At 54.3% G+C, this 23,035-nt stretch overlaps 1 protein-coding gene across 3 annotated transcripts; it reads right to left on the bottom strand.

The window, feature by feature from the left end:
• Positions 1-3,754: 3,754 nt before the first annotated feature.
• P3H1 (prolyl 3-hydroxylase 1) lies at positions 3,755-22,982 on the bottom strand. 3 transcript variants are annotated; one of them, XM_080800501.1, is made up of 15 exons: positions 22,484-22,982; positions 18,877-19,029; positions 16,415-16,604; positions 16,019-16,150; positions 14,972-15,111; positions 10,261-10,350; positions 9,925-9,977; positions 9,616-9,761; positions 7,955-8,082; positions 7,684-7,779; positions 7,147-7,297; positions 5,384-5,501; positions 4,976-5,051; positions 4,620-4,760; positions 3,755-4,217 (listed from the first exon to the last, which is right to left on the bottom strand). In XM_080800501.1, the coding sequence occupies exons 1-15, from the start codon at positions 22,946-22,948 to the stop codon at positions 4,062-4,064; spliced, it is 2,235 nt and encodes a 744-aa protein (XP_080656627.1). In that variant the 5' UTR covers positions 22,949-22,982; the 3' UTR covers positions 3,755-4,061. The 3 variants fall into 3 exon arrangements, with proteins under 3 accessions (XP_080656627.1, XP_080656625.1, XP_080656626.1); XM_080800499.1 differs by having other exon boundaries at positions 9,616-9,737; XM_080800500.1 differs by lacking the exon at positions 22,484-22,982 and adding an exon at positions 21,786-21,864 and having other exon boundaries at positions 9,616-9,737.
• Positions 22,983-23,035: the final 53 nt, after the last annotated feature.

Raw genomic sequence — 23,035 nt, 5'->3', positions numbered from 1 at the left:
GTGCTGAGAAGGCCAGAGCCACGTGGATCCAAAGACGCACAGACCGGCTTCCTGGGATGGACCAGGGGTCCCTGAATTCAAAGGGGGCCTAGAAGAGTGGAGAAGTCAGTCCTGAGTTGGGATCCCTCTTCTACCACAGGCAGTTTGGAGACCATGCGATCAGGGGAAACAGGACTTGGCCAGAGCCCAGAGCAGGACGCCTGGGGACATAGTGAGCACAGTTTCTGCGCATGAACTCTGTGGTCCTCCAGGCAGCTGTTGGCATTGGGCAGGCCAAGAGGTGACCTACGTGGGCCCAGGATGCAGCAGATCCGTGTGCTAGTGCCACACCCTGCTTTCTGAGGAGGACTCTGACGAACGAGGGGGCTGAGAGCCAAAGAAGGGAAGTGAGCCACTTAAGGTCACACAGTTGCCCCCAGAAGCAAAGTCTAGGGGTGCTGAGGCCGTAGAGATGCCGGGATGCCTGCATGCCCCTCTGTCCAGGGCCTCCCTCCCTTGCACTGGGGCCCCAGAGCCACTCTGTGGTCCAGAATGAGGCTCACGTCTCCTCTGAAGCTCTTCTGGGTAACCCTCCTCTTTGCTATTTGAGGTTTCCAGTCTGTTCTTTCAGAATATCCTCTCCTACCCCGAGGTCCTTCCCTCACCAAGGTTCCAAATCCTTTCAGATCCGCAGATCGCAGTCCTGGGGGGAGTTCCCTACCCCACCCCCGATGGTCCCCTGCAGTCCAGTGACTCCCAGGCATGCGGGGAGAGCGGGATGGCTCAGGGTCCCTGCCCAGCCTCTGTTTGGAGCTAACTAGAAACCGCCCTGGGGTGCCACACTTCCTAACAAGTGGCTTCACGTATGTGACGAGAAGCTTAGCTCTACCTCTGCCACCAAAAACCTATGTGACATTGGGCAAGTCCCTTAGCCTCTTTGAGATAAAATAGGGATAATGGCACTGGCCCTGTCTGGGTCATGAGGGAGTTACAGGGATCAAATAATGGGCAAAAACGCTTTTGGAAAACGTACTGTGCCTGGAGAAATGAGGCCGGCTAATGAAAGGTCTTCCCAAAAGCCTCCCTCCTGGATGAGACCCAGTGCCCGCTCATCCTGGGTGTGAGCGCAGCCTGTGGCTGGAGACCCATGCCCCCCGACCCTGCCCAGTGGTGCCTGGCAGAGAGCCAGGCTCTGCCGCTGCGTGTTGATCATTGACTGGTTTGGGGATTCTGTGTTTCTGCCTCCCTTCCAGCGACATACTGGAGCGGTTTCCTTGGCCCCCTCCCTCTGCCCATTGGGAGGGTCTGATTCAGATGGTTTTCATCCAGCACGCTTGGCAGGCAGCCCCTGAAATGTTGGGGGCTCAGGAGGTGGTGCTGCTCTTACTCCCCTCTGCAACTCAGACTCACTCCCCCGTGGAATGGAGGGGACTTGCCTCAGGCCACCAGCGGTGTCCCTGCGGGGCCAAGCGCCGGGAGCCATAATGCTCTGCACCTCTCTCCACTCATAGCATTTGGTGTGGTGTTTGCTTCCTTCCCCGGGACTGCAAGCACCTCCAGACCCCAGCCTCATTTGGAGGATCCCACATGTGTCACCCAGGGTGGGGTTGGGGCAGGGTCTGTGCAACCTATGTGGCTGCTGGGGTGCTCCCTTCTCCCCAAACAACCCTGGGCACAGGCTGTCTTTGGCACCCCTGCAGAGAGCCCTGCCATCTCCCTGGACCCGTAGCCCACCCCCCTTACACACACATATCCCCAGTCCCTGTGGACACTGAGAACGTTTGGCCTTTCAAGAGTTCAGCGGAGACAGTGGGCTGGCTCTGTGTGGTTAGCATACATTGAAATAGTAAAGGTCATCTGCCTTGATGTGGAAACTTCTGTTGGACCAGAATCAGGCTGATGGAGTTTTCTGTTCTGTGGAGTATCTCCTACGGGCCAAGCATTGTGCCAGGTGCTTTCTGAGCATTCCCTCGTTACCACAGTCAGGCATCCTGGTGGTAAGGGCCACGATACCATGTTACTGTGGGGGACACGCACTCTGACCCCACAGGACTCCAAGGGCGGAAGTGATCTTCGCCCAGCTCAGCCTGGGGGCAAAGCTGACACTCCTTCCATCAGTGCATTCTCTCTTTTTATGGCGAGTGCATCACCACGTAGGACATGATCGCAGGTGACTAGCAGAGGAGTGACTGTACCTATGGGGTCCTGCCCTTGAACGTGCTCACACGTGCTGCTGTCTCCCAGCACTCAGAACAGCTGCTCCTCCATTTTGCATGTCCCTCCAGCTTGTCCTTCTGTCCCCACATAGGGCTGAGCTCCTGAGACAAGCCGTCTACACCGCCATCACCACTTCACTCTCCTCCAGCCACCTTCCGTCCATGCAGTCCCTCCAGAGCATCTCTTGCCGAAGCTCTCATGGATCTCCGTGTCACCAGGTCCCAAGCAGCTCCTCAGTTGTCCTCGGTTCAGGCTCAGCAGCACTGACCTCTTGCTCCCCAGTCCTCTGTGAGCTGCTGCCATCAGCTGCCAAGACGCTGGGTCCCCTGCTTGTGGCTGGCCCCTGTCCTCCATTGGGCCCCCCTCCTCTTCCCCCTGAACTCCCGATCCACACGTCAGGCTGTCTGTGTAGCTGACATTTCTGCTTGGAGGCCTAACGGGCTCCTGGGACTCAAGCAGGACACGTGTGACACTGGGGTCCCGGCGTCCATGCCCGGTGCCATCCCCCCACAGTCCCTCTGCGAGAGGGCAGGTGACTCCATTCTCCCCACTGCTGAGGCCGGAAGCCTTCCTCATGCTCCTTTCTCTCACACCACCTGACCCATCAGCAACTCCTGTGGGTTCTACCTCAGAAATGGATTCCACCACTGCTCCTGCCGGCACCCTGTTCCACGCCACCTTCCCCGCCCACTGGGGACCGCAGCCGCCTCTCACCTCTCCTCAGCTGGTCTTTGCCCTAAAGCCTCTTCTCTGAGGCTGTCACTCCTCCGCTCCTGGCTCAGGGATGTGGAGCCCACGTGCCCACGGTGACCGACGAGGCCCCGGAGACCCCACCCGCCCTGGCTGTCCCCCTTCTTGCCCACTCTGTGCCCCGTCGGCCTTCCTGCTGCTGGGCCCTCCTCGGGGCCTGACTGGCCTCCTTCTCCACCTCAAAGGCTTACGTGCGAGCATGCACACACACACGCACACACTCGTGTGTTAACTTGTCTTCCCCACTGAAACAGCAGCTGTGGGACGGCAGGGACTTGCTCTGTCTGCTCCCGCGCTCCCAGCCCTGGGCCCTGAGCTGGTGCTCTGTCAACAGCCACTGGCCAGCTGAACAGAGGCGGGCCCGGAATGCAGGTTCTCGAACTCGGCACTGCACAGCATCTGGAGCCCGGGAGGGGAGACAGGCTTGTGGCCAGAGGGGTAGGACCTTCACTTTTGATCTGTCTCCCAGAAGTGTGTGTTCTCCTGGGGCCCAGGGCCTCCAAGACCGGACAACGGAGTGGGACCGACACAGGGGGGCGAAATGCCAGAGTACTGCTGACCGGCCAGGGGCTGCCAGCGAGGGATTAGTCATGATCCCCGCCCTCCATCCAGAGCATTCCAGCTGACAGAGTGCCGTCACATCCGATCCCGAATCCACCCAGAAGGGGCGCCGAGTGAGCACTGGGTCCCCGTTCTACAGACAAGTCTGAGACGCCTGGGGTTCCGTGCGGGGCCCGAGGCTGTGCAGGCTGCGGTGAGAGTGGGCCAGCAGGTGGCTGTACTCCTACTCTCTGAACCAACTCCTGAGTAAAAAACCACAAATCATTTATTCTTTGGTTGTCTACACAGACACTTAAATACTGTAGTGCTGTCACTCGGCTGCCCGTCCAGGCCCCCAGGGGCGGCTCTGGCCTGCGTCCTGAGCCCTCAGCCGGGTCCAGAGGCGAGAGGGCCGTCCCGCCATGTCCACTCCGGGAGCGGTAGCACCGTGCGGACGGCCGCGAGCAGGGTCCCGCTGGCTGGGCAGCAGACACGCAGCCCCCGGGGGCCAGCCGGTGGAGGACACAGTTCCTCGAGGTGAGTCCGCTCACCCATCCACAGCGAGCTGGATGCCGTCAGAGCTCATCTTTGTGTCCCACCTCACTGCCGGACAGAGACCCCTCTACAGGCTTGGGGGGCCCCTCCTGGGCTTCCTGGGGCTGCTCCTGGGAGAGGTCCATCTCCTCCGGGCTGAAGAGCATCTTTACCAGGTCATCCGCCTGCACCCGGTCCTGCAAGGACAAACCCCCGCCTATTCAGAGAGGCCTCTGGACCAGGCGCTCAGCTCTGCTCGGGTGCTGCTTCCTGGAGAGCAACAAGTTCTTCCTCCGTGGCCTCCGAGCTCCTCTGCTTCCCGGCAGGTCCTCCTCTCTGGGCAGACAGCTGAGGTGCTGCCCAACATGGCAGCCCAGTGCCGGCACCATTCCCCATCTTGGCACCGCACCCCAGAGCCCCATTTACAAGTACAGGAGAAGGGCCAGAGAGGACAAGGCGATGCGACCAGGGGGAGTCTCTGTGGACGCCAGGCCCGGTGTTCCTCTCGTGTCTAAACTGCTGGCAGTGAGACTGGGGGAGGGGAAAGCAGAAGCGGGGCCCTTCCAGGGGCAGATCCCAGTGCCACTGAGGGCTCTCACCCGCTCACTGTGCCGCGCATCCAACGTGAACCACAGGGCGATGGCACAGCGCTGCCCTCTGGTGACAGCCTTCACCCCGTGCGGGTTCTCCGTGCCTGAAGAGAATCCCACGGCCCTCCCACACTGGGGCTGCACCTCTGCCTGAAGGAGACACAAAGTACGGGGGACACAGGAGACTGTAAGCTGCCTTCAGAGGGGACATGGGGTCATTACGGTCTGGAGAGAAAAGGCAGCCAGTCAGAGGAGTGAGCGACATAGCTCAGAGCCCCCCAGGTTTGAGGAGGCGAGGCCTGGCCACTCTGCCCACAGTGCTGTGAGGGTTTGTCTCCCAGGGACAGGCACGAGGGCACACTCACCGTCACTGTCTTGGCATCTAGTTCAGTGAAGTAGAATGCTCCTCCGTCGAAGTCCCCATTTAGATAAAGAATGGCACTGGGAATGACAGACACGGTCTCGCCATGGGCCTCCCCCTGCCCCGCTCCCCTACAGTCCACAGCTCCTGTGCCCGCGTCTCCAGGTGCTCTCCTCCAGCAGCTGGACAGGGCCTGCCACGGGAAGGGTCTTCCCAGCACACCACCCTCACTCCAGAGAATCCACTGTCCATCACACCACACCAGAATGACTCCTTTTCTGTCCAACCTTCTAGCCCGAGGGCGTGGGGATGGGGACTGGATTCTGGGGACAGCTGGTCCCACACCTGTGTGTGTGTGTTGGGGATGGGGCAAGGCGCAGGGGACGGGGAGCCTCAGAGGAACGGCTGGCACCTGTAGTCCCGGAAGGTGTAGGCGGGGGGCTCCTTGATGCACACAAGGGCCTCGGCATTCAGGATGCAGTTGTCCACGTGGACTGGATGGCTGCTGTCCTTCCTCTCAGCCTGTGCCTCTGGGGCCGAGGTAATGCACGTTAGTGTGGGAACACCTCAGGAGACACCATAGCTCTCCTGTTGGCTCCGGGTGTGGGGGGGTGCTTCCCAAAATGCACCTGGGTCTGTGGGAATGGCCAGTGAACTATGGGGTCTCTGGCTAAGCCATCAGCCCACGGGTCAGGAAGAATCTGCAGGCTTCCCAGGAAGGTTCTGGGTGGGGCAAGCGGGGCCGTGAGGCTCTAAGCGAGGGCGGGTTCAGGTCTGAGTGGCAGGACCTCGGCTTTCTGTTTCAAATTTATAAACCAGGAATCCCAGGGAGGTGAAGCTGAGCGGTCAGGAGGGTGGCCAGAAGCAGGGCCCGGCAAGACTCACTATGCAGCGGGAGACGAGGTGGGGACGGCATGAAGGGGAACGGACAGGAGCAAAGGTAAGCAGTTCCCTTCCGCGGGGCTCCGCGGGGGAAGCCACGCAGGAGGAAGGCCGTGAAAGGGCACAGACAGTGTGTACTGCGTAACGCCAGGCAAGCCTCTCGTGACACGGAACCATCACCCCCCGGGGCGGGCCGTGGCACCATCAGGTCACGGTAGAGCCCTCCTATTTGTCCCCGTCTGTCTGGCCAGGTGCCAGGCCCTGTCCTTCACCTCCTCCATGTCCCTCACCTGCTCTCTCCTCTCTACTCCCACCACCACTGGCCAGGTCCGGGCCTTTGTCCTTGTCCACCCGGCTCACCGCTGACCAGCTTCCCTCCCTCGGGCTTGATGTACACCCTCCAAACCTCTCGCCACAAAGCGACAGAACTAACCCTGGGAACACAGAGGCCTCATAGAGTCCTTCGTGTTTGAGGACCCTTCCTGGCTTCCCACTGCCTGGCCCCCACCTGGAAAGGTTGGGGCACGTGCGGGGGCGTGTCTGACACATTCCTTTGGGTGTGTCCAGATTTTGAGAGAACTCCAAACCTCTGGGGGCAGTCAAGCCCTCTCATTTCTGCCACCTAGTGGCGCATCAGTGCCGGGGGCCCATGAAGGCTTAGGCATGACAGATCCAGTTGTGGGCCATCTGCGACCCCTGGGGCACTGGCCACACCTCACCCTCCTCAGGACAGCTGACGAGGAAGGACCTCGACTCGGCTCTGACTTGTGAAAGTCCATCTCTCACGGGTTTGGTATTGAGCGGTTTGTGACAGCGAACCCGCCATCACTCATGACTGGTCCAGATACCTGGATGCCCAAGAGCATCGCTGAGACCCAGTGGTCTACAGGATGAAAACACACTCCGGAATGTAGCTCTCCACAGCTTAGCTTCTAAAAGCCTTTTGATGCCCCAAACTTCAACCCCACACCCCAAAACCGGCCGCTTTCTTAGTCCCCACCACCAGGCTGCCTAGTGCCTGCCCTTCTTTGTATGTGCTGTTCTTTCTGGCTCAAATGTTCTCTCATCACCTGGACACTCCACCAGTCAGTCCTATTTATCCTCCACAATGGTCACCACCTCCTCCAGGAAGTCCTCCTGACTCCCTTGTGGGCTGACTAGAACTTCCTCCACTGCACTGATTGCACAGGGTTGCCACATTCTGTGTTGGTTCCTCGGCTAAGATGAAAAGGACCGTATCCTGTGCCTTTCCATGTCCTCAGCACCCGTGCCAGGGACGGAGAGAAGGCCCACCTTCGATGGCAGTGCGGCACACCAGGTGGGAGTAGGAGAAGTAGAGGGGGGTGTCCAGGCGGAAGTAGGACTCCATGACGCGCCGCACCTTCTCGGTCACATTGTAGTACAGGTGGGCGCTCTGCAGCGGAACTTTCCCTTCTTGTCCCAGCTGCCGAAGAGACCAGCGGTCAGCCGCCCTGAACGCCCGGCTGCGGGCCAACAGAACCCGCTGAGGCATCGCCCCCCACCCCCCCGCCTCTGCTCCCATGCATGACAGCCCTCCTGTGTTACACCTGCCCCTCCTCCATGCTTCTCTTTGTGGGCAGAAAGCACTCTGGACATCAGTCTTGTCTCGCCTGCCTCACTTTGATCCACACTTGCTTCACCAGCCAGGATGCAAAAGTCAACCTCCCTCAACTTAATTCATCCCCCTCCGTGGCTGCTGGAATGCGACCAGCAGACACCTTCATCTTTCCGACCCCCGAATGCCCCCCAAAGCCTGAGCCTCCTCTCTCCCCATTCCTCACACTCTAGAGTGCTGAGAATTGATTCTACCTTAAGGGCTTTGAAGACCGTGACACCATAGAACTTCTCACTGGGCGTGTGTGGGGAGGTCTGACCCCGGTAGCCATCTCCCGAGGTTGCTGCGGCCTGCAAGGTCCAAAACACAGGGGTGCTTAGCCAGGGCAGCTGAGGGCCTGCAGAGGTGGTCGCCGATGAGAGAGGTGGTCGCCGGTGTGCCACGAGGGGCAGGTGAGCTCAGCACCCGGAGGCACTTGGTGAAGGAGAGGCTGGGCCCCGGGGAGAAGGGGTGGGCCCCCCTTACGTTGGTCAGTCTCTGCAGCTCCCGGCACTCATCTGCGGAGATTACACCGTCCATCACCACCCTCTGAGAGCCATTCAGGACTTTGGAGTTCATGGTGAGACTGATGCCTTCGTAGAGTAGGGGGCCACCTGCAAAGCAACGAATGACAAGACTGGGCTGAATCCAGCGGCAGCTCTGTCCGGACACTCTCCATTAAATGGGAATAGAAATTCCAGTTGTTTCCAGGTCACCAGAGAAACTTCCTGTTCGGTCACTTCCAAAGGTGGCGTGGCCCACATGACAGCACCTGGAGCTGACAAGGTGGGAGAGCCACGCCCTAGTCCTAGCTCCCTTCCAGAACAGTTATTGGTTCTTGGGCCTCCGCCAATTGCTGAGGAAACATCACCAACAAATTCTTTAAAACCCTGAGCTCCAGAATCAGAAAGGAAGGGCTTTGACTCCTGAATCCTCCATCTATTAGCTGTGTGACCTCAGCAAATTACTTAACCTCCCTGAGCTTTCCTCTCCTCATCTGTAAGACAGCAGGTACCTCCTGAGATGGGTGCTTGTTTGACATAAAAAGCAATGACGCCAGTTAAACGCTCAGCACAGTACTGGGCACACAGGAAAGGCTCAGAATCTTAGCTGCCATCGCACCAGTCACCAGCAGCCCTTATTTCAAATGAGGACCTCCATCTACCCAGCCCACCTCCCCCAGAGAAGAGAAACAACACAGTGAAAGCTGCCTGAAAACCAAAGTATGCAAGACAAATTCTTTTCAAGTGCTCATCTTGTTAGATTCACCACCGTTCATTTAAGCCAACCTTCTCTTCTGTTTCTCATGGTGTCCCTCTGTGCTGGACCTGTTGGAGGAGACTCAGCTCAGCTCCGTCTACTTACTGAGGCCACGGTGGGCTCCAGGCCCTGCCCGAGAGAGGTGAGGGTCTCACACCTGCAGAGGGCATCTCTCCCAGCAAGGATGCAAGCACAGAGAAAGCTGCCGTGGAAGTTTCAGAGAAAGAGGGAGGGAATCCCCCGGACTGGGAGATGAAGCAAGGCTTCGTGCGCAGAAGCAATGGGAGGGTACAGGGAGGAAGGACAGGCATGAGCTTGGCCTGGGGACAGATGGGCCCAAAGAGCAGGAGCATCCCGGGGCAGATGAACAGAAGGTAGAAGCAGGTGGTTGGAGGAGCAGGCACGGCGGGTAGGGGCCAAGCCTCCGTGTTTGGAAGCCTTTTCTAGCCACCGTAGGGGAAGGGGAAGCACAGATCAAGGAGGGACAGGAGGGCAGACAGCAGGTGCAGTGGTGGGGAGGGGGGCGGGGGGCCCTGCAGCAACGGGAAGAGGAGAGGCTTGGAGAGAGAGGCGAGGAGAAGCGGTCTCAGTGCAGCTTGGAGTGGGCAGACCGGGGGAAGAGACCTCCGATTTGGAGGCTTGGGAGCAGGATACCTGATGGACGTGGGGAGATGGATGAGGTTTGTGCTAGAACTGCAGAGAGCTAAACTAGTGTTGCTGTGACCCAGGAGTCCTACGTCTTCACCGGAGGCCAATCTCAGTGCCTTCTCCAGGTGGAAGCCCGGGAGAGTCAGGAAGGGCGCTGGGCAAGGCCAAGCCTGCCTCAGGGGCCAGCCAGCTAGCGCAGGGACGCCTGCCTTGCAGATGCCGGAGCTCTGTCCTCTCACCTTCCCGCGTCAGCCGGCTCACATCCAGTGACTCCTTGGTCTTCTCCTCCACCAGGGTCTCAATCTCCTTCATCAGGTTTCCGATCTCCTGGGAGATGCGGACGGCTGTTTCCCGCTCGGACCTGCGCGCACAGCCGCTCTGAGGACTGCGTTCTGGGGCCACCCCGGCTCCCTCCCCAGCTTCCCAGCCTGGACTGCCCCCCAACACCCCCCCCCCCCACTTCCAGGAGTACACATCTGCCTGGGCTCAGGAGGCCTCAGGTGCTCCATCAAGCCGCTCCGGCCATGCAGCCTCTTCAAGGTCCTCACTTTTGTTTCTCTTGCAATCTTTTGGGAATCACCTCTTCTGGAGTCCACGAATCCTAAAAGCAGATCAGGAGGAAAATCAATGCTATAGGGTGATCTGCTTCATCTTCCGGATCTCTGCGCACAGACCCGGGCCTCCGGGAGAATCCGCTTTATCAGCCGCCTCCTGACAGGAGAGAAAGTGAGTCTCCAAACTGGAGTCACCTCTGGCTGCCCGGAACTCCCCTCTGTCTTCCTCTGCCTCTCGTCCACGGGTTTTACAGATCCTGTGTCTGGCTCAAGCCCCCAAACAGAGCTACACAGCTAGCCCCGGCCCCCCACTCCTGCAGCCGGGCTCACCGGATCCACGAAGGGAATTCCGAAGACATCGTACGCGAAGAAGAGCAGCTCTTTCTCGAGCAGGCTGCGCTGGCGGTACTCCTGGGCACTCTGGGAAAACCAAGTGGAAGGGATGCCCTGGAATTCAGCCCTGTTAACTGTGGCTGGGGGGAGCCCCACGTTCTGGGCTATTGCTCCCAGTGTGACCTGAGCTTCCTCTCCCACCACCACTGCTGTGTCTATTCTCCAGTGCGGGACGGCAGCCTCACCCCTGCGCTAAGGGTAGCTCTGGCCTGGCACAAGCAACACCTCTGAGGGTGACCTAACCCCCCACCGTGTCCCCCATGAATCTCCTAGACAGGAGAGCTGAGGCTCTCAGGAGACGTGGAAACAGTCCTCAAAGAAGGAGCGTTCTTTCTTGACTTCCGTAGGGGTTCAAGGTGGAGGCGGGAGACCCAGGGGTTGGGTGACCCATGTGTTATTCACTGAACCTTCTCAGCCACCTCTGACGTTGACACTGTGCTCCTTGTCTTACAGATGGAGACACTGGGGGGCAGGGGGCATAGTTGACGCTACAGGAAAGGGACAAAGCCTGGGTGCTTTTTCATTAGGCCCCCTGCCTCCCCTGAGACTCTGAACAGACTGGATGGGCCCCTCCTGGAGTCGGGCTGCGGCATCTGGAGCTGCTGGCCCAGGCCCTCTGGCCCTTCCCACACGTGCTCACAGGTAGGGCTGACCCAGGGCTGGGAGACTAAGTACCTTTTGGGGCCACAGCTCTCCCTAGGTGCCCTGCTAGTCTCCAAGCAGCAGGAGGAGGAAAGAAAAGAAAAAGAAGACATCATCAGTTGAAATAAAAGATGAAGGCAGTAAGGAAGATGTTAGCAGAACCTCAGTGAGTCCTACATCATCTGGCATATTTACCCAACAGGGAGATAAAAATTTTCTCCTGCGGCGTGTAAGTGATTCACCAAGTGCTAGACACCACGCTCGGGGCGTTCTCTAGTTAAACCCTCTCCCACAGCCCTGAGGCAGCTGCGAAGCAAATCCCATGCCCACGTTTATTTGCTCGGCACTGATTCATGGAGTAGGAGCTACGAGCTGGGAACTGCGCCAGCCCCGAGACAACAATGGGAGGAACCCGGGTCGCCACTCTCGGCCACAGGCCACTGTGCAAGCTAGCCCATCTCCTGGAGCCCAGATGTTCTCATCTCTAAAATGGGAGAATAGTGTCCCCTACCACGGCCCCTGTGGGGAGGAAATGAGATGATGGGGGTTGAACCACACAACATGTAGACAGGGACAGGGCTCCACAAATGCTAGTTACTTTCTTTCGCGAAGGGCGGTTCCAGTTAAAAGTGGTTTATTTTCCCTCTCTGCCCCAATTCACTGCTATGACCATTAAGTGAGGGGTAGCGGGGGAGGCGCTTAACTCAGCAAGCCAGAGAGACATCAAGAAGTGCATTCTCAAAGGCAGACTGTCCCCATCTAGTGGCCAAAGAGGACAACTACAAGGTAATGTCCTCACAGGCAAGGAGAGGGCTGGATCATTTCTAGTGGATACTAGGGGTTCCAGAGCTGGGAAGGCGGAACCTGGGTCCTTCCCTTCGGGGCAGGTTGTAATAAGAATCGAATGAAATAAAATAGAAGCTATGGAAGAATTTTGCAGACGAGATGCCCCACACATGTGAAAGGTGGCTATGCTCAATAGCAAACTCAGAAAACAACCACACCGGGAAGTGGACTACTGCCCCATCCGCTACCTCCTTCTCTCGGCGAACAGAGGAGAGCTTAGCCCCCAGGGCTGGAGTACAGGCAGGGTAGACCTGTGACGAGAGCATCCTGCGCCCCCTGTGCGGTCCTGAGCTGGGTGGGCAACACCATGTCTGCGTCTCCCAAGCAGGAGACTCGTGTCTCATTAGACATGAAGAGGGAGGTGTGAACCCCGCACCGTTCTGCCAAGGCCATCTCCTACCCCACCTAGTCAGTTCCCTCCTCCAGCCAGTGTCCCCCCCCCCCCAAGCGGCTCCCCTCGGCACCGCCACAGTAGCCCTGCATTGGTCTCCCTGCTTCTAGCTCCTTCCATTCTGAGCCTTGCACAGCTGGCTCAGCCACTGCTTAAAACCCTTTGAGCGCCCACCACTGCCTGCCTTATGGGACAGAGACCAAAGTCCTTGCAGGGCACTCAAGACCCTTCCATATCTGAACTTCCTGGGTCTCATCTCCTGTAACTCCTCATATCAGCTTGCAGGTATATGGGACAATTTCCCAGGCCGTCTGCACATGCTGTCCTGCATCTCAGAGGCCCTCCGTTGCCTCATTCACCACCTGAAGGCTTTTAAAACCAAATGCCAACAGCGCTTCCCCTTGCAAAGCCTCCCATGGCTTGCCAGTCAGTCGATTTCTTCCTTCCTCCACTCCAGCTGGCCTCCATGGCCACTCTTGGATTCACTACAGTACTCTCCAAGGTCTGGATTACGTCCCCTTCTGCATCATTAGTCCCTGAGGTGTGCTTTAGATGGCACTCAAAAAGACACGAAGGTCATGCCCATATAGCTAAAAGAGATCCACAAAGTATCAACAGACATAAATAGAAACAGTTAGGTCTCCCTCCCCACCCTGACTTGTAGGCCCCAGCCTCAGGGGTAAGAGGAGGCACAGTTTCTTATCAATCTGTCCACAGAGTTGACGACTTAAAAGGTACATATGTATTTTTAAAAACCTAAGTAGGATAGAATAGAATTACAGTTCTAGATCTTTTTTTTTTCTTTACCTACAGTAGTAACACAGAGACCAACCATCTCACACTGGTGCATAGTAATCGACTCATGCAATTGTCTTGTGCACCATGGAATGGATCTACTGCGATTCATTTAGCTGGTTCCCAAATAGGTGGCATTTAGCTTGCTTCGGTTGGTTGCTGTCAGGAGAAAGGTTCTGACACGTGTCCCAGGACGCTTGCCTTCCCATCCTTGTGCGACACCGCTTACTGTGGCGGCTTGCCGGCGGCAGAACTGCCGGTTATGGCGCCTGGGTGGCTCAGTGGGTTAAGCCTCTGCCTTTGGCTCAGGTCATGATCTCAGGGTCCTGGGATCGAGTTCCGCATCGGGCTCTCTGCTCAGCAGGGAGCCTGCTTCCCCCTCTCTCTCTCTGACTGCCTCTCTGCCTACTTGTGATCTCTGTCAAATAAATTAAAAATTAAAAAAATTAAAAAAAAAACTGCCGGTTAAACGAACGGTCCAACGCACAGTCCCATCAGCAGCGTGGGAGTGCGTCCGCTCCTGCACCCATATTTGTCCCAAATACTTGTCTCATAAACGGATGGGCTGCCTCTAATTATCTCTAGTTACCATATTTTTCCTCCGTCAAAATGAAAACCGGGTCTAAAGCTACATTTTTACATAGAAGGTAGGCAGGGTGTGAGAGCAGCTGGCAGGACCCGGGTGACTGAGGCTCACCTTCCTCTCATTCACAGTCTCCTGTTCTGATGTCAGGGATCACTGCGGCCATGATAGGCCACCCCCCATTCTAGGAGGTGGTTGAGGTCAGAGGCAAGGAAACCTGTCGCTGGTTACTTGTGTACCATCAGCAAGATGTCCGGGCTGCTGCCTGTCCACACAACTCTCAGGACACACTTGGACCACGCCTGTTGGCTTACAAAGTGCATTTCTACTTGGTATGTCATTTAACCCTGATGCTCATCTTGTGTTGAAGAAAGAGTAAGAACCATATTCCCATTCTACAGAGGGAGAAACTGAGACTCAGAGGCATAGTACAGGGTGCCTGAGATCCCCCGCAACCACATGCGGAAGATCATACAACCTCATATGCATAGGAGCCATGGCTTGAGTCCACACCCGTGACTTCAAATCCAACTCACTGTTCTAGGTTCAAGAAGGAGAGGGTCTAGTGTCTGCGTAAGACGTACGTACAAATATCGTGGTTCGTAGTATCACATTTCACTAAGTTAAAAAACAGAACTTTTAATGTTTTTAACTGCAAAAAATAATTTGTAAGGGTGCCTGGGTGGCTCAAGGGGGTTAAGCCTCTGCTTTTGGCTCAGGTCATGATCTCAGGGTCATGGGATTGAGCCCCCGCATAGCTTTCTGCTCAGCAGGGAGCCTGCTTCCCCCCTCTCTCTCTGCCTGCTTCTATGCCTAGTTGTGATCTCTCTCTCTCAAAAAAGTAACTAAAACCTTTAAAAAAATTTGTAATTCCACTGAAGGGAATTTAGAAAACATAAATGAGCAAAATACAAAAAATCACCCATATTCCACCACCTAGAAATAACCACTGTTAACATGTCAGTGTGTTTCACTTTGGTCACTGGGTCTGCTCGAGAACTGAACTGGGAGTGATGCTGAGGGAGAGAGAGCTCAGAGAAGGGACAGGGAGGAAACAGGGGCAAGGAAACAGGTGAGTGAAAAAAGAATTTAGCTGGAAGTAAAAAATGATAGCTCTTGGCCAAATGGTATCAAATCTCAAAGCGGAGGTGCGGCAAAAGGGGGGAAAGGAGTGCCTGCACTGCAGTTCTGTTTTTCCTTTACGACTCAAGACAGCAGACGTCTGGACCCCAATGGTGGGAGTAAGGCTGCTCCCCAGTTCCTAAGTGACATGTGTGTCAGTGCACTTCCGCCTGGCCCCGCCCCCTGCCTGAGCACTGCCAACCCATCCCACCACCTCCCTCTGGCTGGTCTGGGCTCAGCTGGCAGCTGCCCTAGTGCAAGTCTCTCACCTCACGGGGGCCAATGGATCTGGCTGCTTCTTCTCCAAGCATGGCTGTATAGTAGGCCAGATTCTGGTTCATCACCTCGTCATTGGGGAAGAAGAGGAGATAGGTCTTGGCACATTCAATAGCCTGCGTATAATTCCCAACTGCAAAGCCAAAAAGACGTGGCTGAGAAGAGAGCGTCCAATCCTGGGTGCCAGGATCCACTGTCTCGAGTCTCAGCACAGCCCAAGACAGTGATGACACGGGTGTCATTGTGGTCCTGCTACCTACCATAGCTGCCTGATCTGAGGGAGAAGTTCTAGAAGAGTGAGAAGGATAGGAATTACATGAACACAGAAGGCAGAACTGATGTAAGGAACACAGGGTCCTCTGGCCTGCCTACTACTGGGTGCCCGTATCTTCACAATTTCACAATTTACAATTAAACACTGGCCTCCTAGTAGACCCATTTCAGGAAGGGCCCCATCTCCTACCTTGTTTTCCCCACAGATTTTCAGGAGAAGGGGACACTACAACAGCAAGTGGCCTCTTCCACTGAGCGAGCAGAGCTCACTCGCATGTGTTGTCTCAACTCAACAATAAACACCTCACACTCTCGAATATGCAGTGATGCTTAGCACATAGTCAGAACTCGGTAAGCACCTGCTGACTTGTTGCTGGTTTGGGTCCTGGCAGCCCCCCACCCAGAGCATCAGTGCTATCCTGGGACGAAGGGCTGGAAAATGTCCCAGGAGCTGGTTTAAACAGTAGTACACCCTTGCCTTTGGTCTAACTGAACTCAGATGCAGAGTCAGATTATCAGTGTTCTAGAAGGGACAGGAGAGAGGTCTTAGGTCTCCGTCTCCCAGCTCTCTGGGTTGCTGGCATCGGCTGCTGGGGCCAGTGGCTTGTCACAAAGCAGGCAGGGGTTACCTGGCACCGTGCCTCCCGGAGTTCCAGGTCACAGTGAGAAGCCAAACACGCTGATATGCACAGCACCCATCAGCCCTGCCTCCCTTGCTTTTGGCCTCCTGCTGGAAAGCGGCAGAGATGGAAGAAAGTAGGCCTTACTGTTATAGTAGGCGAATTGCAGATAATTATAATGTGATGGAAGGAAGTCTTCAAAGGGCTTCTCTCGGCTTGGGTGGGAAGCCAGCTCCGTGACGCAGTTCTGCTTACAGCTAAGGACCTGGATGTAATGATCTGAAAGGAAGCAAAGACAGGGAATAACCACCAGGTCGATCTTCAGGATGCAAATTCTGGGGGAGGGGAGCAAATTCAAGTGCAAGGAATTTTCAGTCGGATTCCCAGATGTACTAAATTTAGGTTTGAGGTGGTACTGTCTGCACGTGGCCCCAGGAGCCCAGGCTAGCAGCGGAGGGCAGGTGTGGACAGGTATGGGGGGTGGGCAGGGGTGCAGGGGCGGGGAGGGGGGCAGGCACTCGGGGCTGGCTCGCCGCCATGCACCTGCTATGGCCTGGAACAGGTCTGCATTGTACTCCAGGTAGTTGTAGCCGTCATAGTCGTAGGGCCCCTCGCACAGGGCCCGGCACTCTGCGTCGGCCACCAAGTACTCTCGCAGCGCTGCCTCCAGATGGGCCACGGCTTCGTGCGGCTGCTCCTCCGAGTACAGCCGCACTCCCAGCCGGAACTCGTGCTACTGGGAGGAAGGTGGACTCAACTGCCCGCCCGCACACAACCTGGGCCCTCGCTTCCCCACACCCCGCAACCTGCAACTGCGTCCTCATGGCCTGTCTCTCTGTCTCCGGTGAGGGTTAGGGATGGAAAAGGGTGGCCACTGCCTAGTGAAGGCCTTCTGTAAGTGATCTCCACAGGTTTCTCTGGAAACTCAAAAGCATTAAACTCAATCTAGATAAAAGATACATGGGAGTCCATTGTAATTTTCTTGCACTTCTGTAGGGATAAGAGTGTTCAAAATAAAAGTTTAATTAAAAAGAACTCTTAGATGCTAGAATGAGGTCTGTGCTGATGGGAGCAATCCTTCCAGCATAAGGGGGAATTAGGACTGCCACTGATTACAGAATGGGTTTTGCTATCTGTAGGACACAGCCTCCATCCTTGTGAACATAACCATTTCCGTTTGTCACAGAATCACTTAAAAATGCTGTGTGTGATTGTGTCATGTACTAGATGTACACAATCCACTTTTTTTAAAAAAATATTTTATTTATTTATTTGACAGATAGAGATCTCAAGTAGGAAGAGAGGCAGGCAGAGAGAGTGGGGGAAGCAGGCTCCCCTGCTGAGCAGAGAGCCTGACGCGGGGCTCCATCCCAGGACCCTGAGATCATGACCCCAGCCAAAGGCAGAGGCTTCAACCCACTGAGCCACCCAGGCGCCCCAACTTTTTTTTTTTTTTAAATAGTCTCCACAGCCAGCATGGAGCCCAACAGGAGCCTGAACTCAGGACCCTGAGATCAAGACCAGAGTTTAGATCAAGAGTCTGGCGCTTAATGGACTAAACCACCCAGGTGTCCCTACACAATTTACTTTTATAAGTCATTTTGAGGGACACTTGGGTGGCTCAGCCAATTAAGCGGATGCCTTCAGCTCAGGTCATGGTCCCAGAGTCCTGGGAACGAGACCCGCGTAGGGATCCCTGCTCATCAGGGAGTCTGCCTCTCCCTCTCCCTTTGCCTGCTGCTTCCTCCGCTTTGTGCTCTCTCTCTGTCAAATAAATAAATAAAAATCTTACAGAAAAGTCATTTAGATATTATTTGCTTCTGATATCTCTACTTCTAAACTATTAAAACTTATGAGAACATAAGCTCTTTATAAAATGCCATATCATCACAGACAAAATCTCTCTTGGAACACAGACTTCTGCTAAACAGAGTAAGAACACTGAGGAATGCTGCACCACTTATAGTAGTGAAAGCAAAAACCTACACAGTACATTAATACAATTATGCATAAAATGGACTATCATGCAGCCATGAAAAATTGTATCTTCAGGGGCACCTGGGTGGCTCAGTCGTTAAGCGAGTGCTTCAGCTCAGGTCATGATCCCAGGGTCCTGGGATCCAGCCCCACGTTGGGCTCCCTGCTCTGTGGGAAGCCTGCTTCTCCCTCTCCCACTCCCTCTGCCTGTGTTCCCTCTCTCGCTGTCTTTCTCTGTGAAATAAATAAAATCTTTTAAAAAATTGTATTTTCAAAGAAAATCTGAAGATATGAGAGAAGACTCATGATATAGTGTTAGTTCAGAGGATGATGAAAAATACACACACAATATGACACCAAATTAGTGTCAATGTAACACCAAAATTAAGATCTAGAAGAGTTTTAAAAATAGGCCAAAATAGGGATACCTGTGTGGCTCAGTTGGTTAAGCATCTACCTTCAGCTCAGGTCATGATCCCAGGGTCCTAGGATCGAGTTCTGTATCGGGCTCTTTGCTCAGCAGGGAGCCTGCTTCTCCCTCTGTCTACCTCTCTTCCTCTCTCTCTCTGACAAATAAATAAATAAAATCTTTTAAAAAAGGCCAAAATATGAATTACTGGTTTTCTTAAGGCAGCAGTATTATAGATAATCACTTTCTGTTTTATACTTATCTGCATTTTTCTATAGTGTTGTACAATGAATGTCTACTACTTCTATAATCAGAAAACAAGCCTAGGGCGCCTGGGTGGCTCAGTGGGTTGGGCCTCTGCCTTCGGCTCAGATCATGATCTCAGGGTCCTAGGATCCAGTCCCGTGTTGGGCTCCCTGCTCAGCCGGGAGCCTGCTTCCCCCTCTCTCTCTGCCTGCCTCTCTGCCTACTTGTGATCTCTCTCTCTGCCTGCCTCTCTGCCTACTTGTGATCTCTCTCTCTGTGTCAAATAAATAAATAAAATCTTGAAGAAAAAGAAAACAAGCCAAGTAAATATCACTTGAATAAAAAGAGAATGGGGGAACAAAGTTTTTTTCACCATATGGGGTTTGGACTCAAGATCCTTGAAGTCGGCTTCCTTCACTCCAGACATGGTTTGGTAATAGTCTAGGTTCTGCCTCATCTCCATGTGTTCAGGATTGCCCACGAAGAAGGTGTGTGCTGCTGCTACGGCTTTCTCCAACTTGTTGATCTAAGAATAAGACACAAGACCATAAGCCTCACCTCCAAACCCTGAAGATTTGTGTCCAAATGCGCAGTCCATAGTAAACAGGAAATCCCAGACTTCCTGAGCCTTCCACTCCCCAGTTTGCTCCAGACCTTGCCAGCCCCAGAAAACACACCTATTGCAGAAACTACATACCAGAAATCAGGAGCACAGGGCCCTGAGCAGAATTTCAGCCATTTCCCAAATCAGGCTTAGCAATTCCCGAAATCATAAGAGGTAAACTTTCAACAGTGTAAACATTCTATTTTTAAACAAAGGTCATATTGTTGGGGGGAACGCTATAGAAGACTGACTGCCCAAATAATATATTCTCAAGATTAAGAAGTGGCAACTGAGCCACTGAAAAAAGTCTAAGGCTTTAAAAATTAAGAAATAGGGAGGAAAGAGCAGTTAATGATTAGACTGTGCCTAAGGATTTCCCTAGAAGATACTTTTTTTTAATTTTTGCATAAAATATAATCAAGTGTTTTTGACACATTCAAGGAAAAGATGGATGGGTGATGGAAAAATCCTAAGGTCTTATACAAAATCGGGATATGGCATCTTTTTTTTTTTCAAGATTTTATTTATTTATTTGACAGACAGATCACAAGTAGGCAGAGACGCAGGCAGAGAGAGAGAGGGAGGAAGCAGGCTCCCCGCTGAGCAGAGAGCCCGACGTGGGGCTCGATCCCAGGACGCCGGGACCATGACCCGAGCCAAAGGCAGCAGCTTTAACCCACTGAGCAGCCCAGGTGCCCCGGGATATGGCATCTTCTGACTCAAAGCCCAGGGCTCATGAGGTTAAAACAAGTGGTTTTATTTGCAATGGCGTGAATGGAACCAGAGAGTATTATGCTAAGCAAAATAAGTCAATCAGAGAAAGACAATTATCATATGATCTCACCGATATGAGGAATTGGAGAAATAAGACAGAGGATCCTAGGGTTAGGGAGGGAAAAATGAAACAAGAGGAAACCAGAGAGGGAGACAAATCGTAAGAGACTCTTAATCTCAGGAAACATACTGAGGGTTTCTGGAGGAGAGGGGGCTGGGAGAGATTGGGTGGCTGGGTGATGGACATTGGGGAGGGTATGTGCTATGGTGAGTGCTGTGAATTGTGTAAGACTGATGACTGACAGACCTGGAACCCTGTACCCCTGGAACAAATACATTATATGTCAATTAAAAAGGAAAAAACCCCACAAGTGGTTATGAAATCTGAGGAGAAAAAAGCATCCCACCCGCCACAATGACCTCAGCAATGGACTCCAGCCTATCAATGTTACACGGGTTCTTTAGGTAGAAGCCAAAATAAATCACTGATGATCTAATGATTAACACGGGCTTAAGTGTCAGACAGACCTGTGGCAAAGCTAGGTTTAATTAGTCACTTGCTGGGGCTTTAGATACTTAAAGCTTACTCTCTAAATTGAGTTCCCTAATCTGCCATCTGGAGCACTCACTGCCTCACAGGCTTGTTTGTAATGTTAAACCGAGGCAATAGACATGCAGCTTCTAACACCTGGTCCTGGGCACCTACAAGTGCACAACGAATCTTAGCTGGTATTACTAATATGCCAAGAATTTTTTCCTTTGGGGGGTGGGAGGTTGGGGGAACCAGGTGGTCGGTATTAGGGAGGGCACATATTGCATGGAGTACTGGGTGTGGTGCAAAAACAATGAATACTGTTATGCTGAAAATAAAAACAAGGAAAAAAAAAGAATTTCTTCCTTTTCCTTTTTCCATCAGTACTAGTAAATGCATGCTAAACAAGGAGTCAGCCCTGGCTATGACCCTAGAATAGCTAAGTGACCCCACATCAATAATCCCCATCTCTGTACCTGTTTTGTTAACTGTACAATTAGAAATCCTCACAAGTCTGTCTCTTTCATGGATTTATTCTCCTGCCCTTATCTTTGTGCATTGCTCATGCATTTCCCTGGTCTCTCCCACCTTCTCTCTGCACCCTAGTCCTTCTTTACTCCCTAAGCACCGAGGCACCAAATTTCCTTCTCTCAAACGGACAACCAGCTCATCTCTTAATGGTTAGCCCTGCCACCACTTTCTCCTTCTCCCAAGGCTTAGTCCACATTCCAGAACTAGCATTCTAAAAGCTGAGTCTGACACAGGCTACTGAAGCCTGCAGAACTCTCTTAGCAGTCTGGCCTCACTTTACCTGGAATGGCCATCCTTCCTCTCCTCTAGTGATATTTGGGATCGACTTCAATTGTCACCTCTTCTTTCAGTCTCCCTTGTTTCTCTGAGACGAAGCTAGATTCTCCCTCCTTTGTGCTCCCACAGCCTATGTACACACTCTTTTAATAGCCTTTTCTACAGTGATTCTTACTAGGGAAGTGATATAAGACAAAACAATATAAAGTCAAGTGTTTTAATGACCTGTACAAGAATTGGAATGTAGCAGGTATTCAGGAAACGTTAGTCAAAGAATCTGAGAGCGTGCTGTTAAGTGACAAGATCAAAGACATGACCCATGTGTTTTGGTCTCAAATACGGTACTTTTTCCAGGAACAAGGAGGAATGTAAGCAAACTGTGTAAGCAAAATGCTTGTGCAGAGGCGGAAGTCTGTGGTCCCCACAGTTCCCTAAGTCTTTCTTTAGATGGAGCTGAAGGTCTGTTAAACTATGGATGTAACAATATGCAACACAGCTCCTTCTTCCTACCCCCCACCCCCCACCCCCCCACCCGCAGTAAAATGGGGCTAATAATAGCACTTACCTTACAGGACATTAACAGGATCTGGGCAAATAAATCAATAAACACAAAGTACTTAAAATAGTGCCTGGAAGTATGTGCTGGTTATCACCATCGCCATCACCATCATCATCATCATCATGCATGCCAGGGGCACTCCAAATCTATGTACGCACTTGGACTTAAGCCACTCTGGAGTTCCTAAAAATACTCATTTTCTTTGAAAACCTGACAATAGCTGGAGGGTCCCGCTACAGGGAGTGGCTAGACAGCCCCTACTGGCGACGTGGCAACCTCACGTCCTGAAAGAGCTGCTGGACTCGGGCAGCAGGAAAAGCATCACTGAACAGCGAACCGGAAGGAAGATATTGTAGAAAGGTCCTAGCTTCTCACTCGGGCACTTACAATGAAATCTGGATGAGAGGCCCAAGCTGCCGCTTTAGTTACCTCTAGGAGGCCTCCCCGGGAATACAAGGCCAAGTTTTGCCTGGTCCATGCCTTAACCCCAAGCTGGACCTTTGGGGTTACCATCTGCCTATGCGAACCGGGCGAAGCAGGTCTCCCGGCAGGGTCCCTGTTCTCCCCGGGTCCGAGGGGAGGTCTCCGGCCAGGAGGCTACCTTCCCTCTCCGCGGACACTTCCCCGGCCCCCCAAGTTCGCCCGGGTCATCTGGAACCGCGCCCAGAAGGATCCCCGCCGCCCAGGCCCCCGCAGGTCTGCACCTTAAAGTAGGCGACCTGCAGGTAGTTGTAGGGGCTCCGCTTGCGGAACTCCAGCTCCAGCTCCTCGCTGAGCGAGTGGGAGGCTGGCGGCCCGAGGCAGCGGCGCAGGCAGGCGGCGCGGCGCAGCAGGCCCCCAAAGAACCGCAGGTCGTGCAGGGCGTTGGCTCCCGAAGACTGTGCCGGGCTCGGGGACGAGCCGGGGTCCAGCTCCCATGGGAGGTCGGCGGCACAGCGGGTGCGGCAGCGCAGGCGGAGGGCGCGCAGGGCGGCCCGCGAGCGCAGCGCCCGCTCCATGCTCAGTACCACTCCCGCCCAGTCCCCGCGCGCGTAGGCCGCAGTCCCCTCCGCGAAGAGCAGGTCAGGCGCCGCCATGTCCCATCCCGCCTCGGACTCGACCTCGGCCCGGGAGGCAGCGGCGGCGACGGCCAGCAGTGTGGTCAGCAGCCTCAAAGCGCGTGCAGCCATTGCCTCCTCTGACCTAACGGGACAGCCGGCCACCCGCCACGGAGGCCGGAGTCCCACCCCCGAGGAGTCCCGCCCCCCCCGCCCCGT

The sequence above is a fragment of the Martes martes genome (genome assembly GCF_963455335.1).
Source record: "Martes martes genome assembly, chromosome: 4".
NCBI lineage: Eukaryota > Metazoa > Chordata > Mammalia > Carnivora > Mustelidae > Martes > Martes martes.
Note: the sequence above shows the minus strand (reverse complement) of the source record. Positions and strands in the feature narration are given on the sequence as shown.

Excerpts from the sequence above, each read along its gene's own strand:
- P3H1 (XM_080800501.1), bottom strand. The coding sequence starts at position 22,948 with ATGGCTGCACGCGCTTTGAGGCTGCTGACCACACTGCTGGCCGTCGCC. Across the intron at positions 9,978-10,260 it reads GAATTCCCTTCGTGGATCCG|GATTCGTGGACTCCAGAAGA; the intron begins GTGAGCCCGGCT and ends ATCTGCTTTTAG. Across the intron at positions 7,780-7,954 it reads AGCTGCAGAGACTGACCAAC|GCCGCAGCAACCTCGGGAGA; the intron begins GTAAGGGGGGCC and ends TGGACCTTGCAG.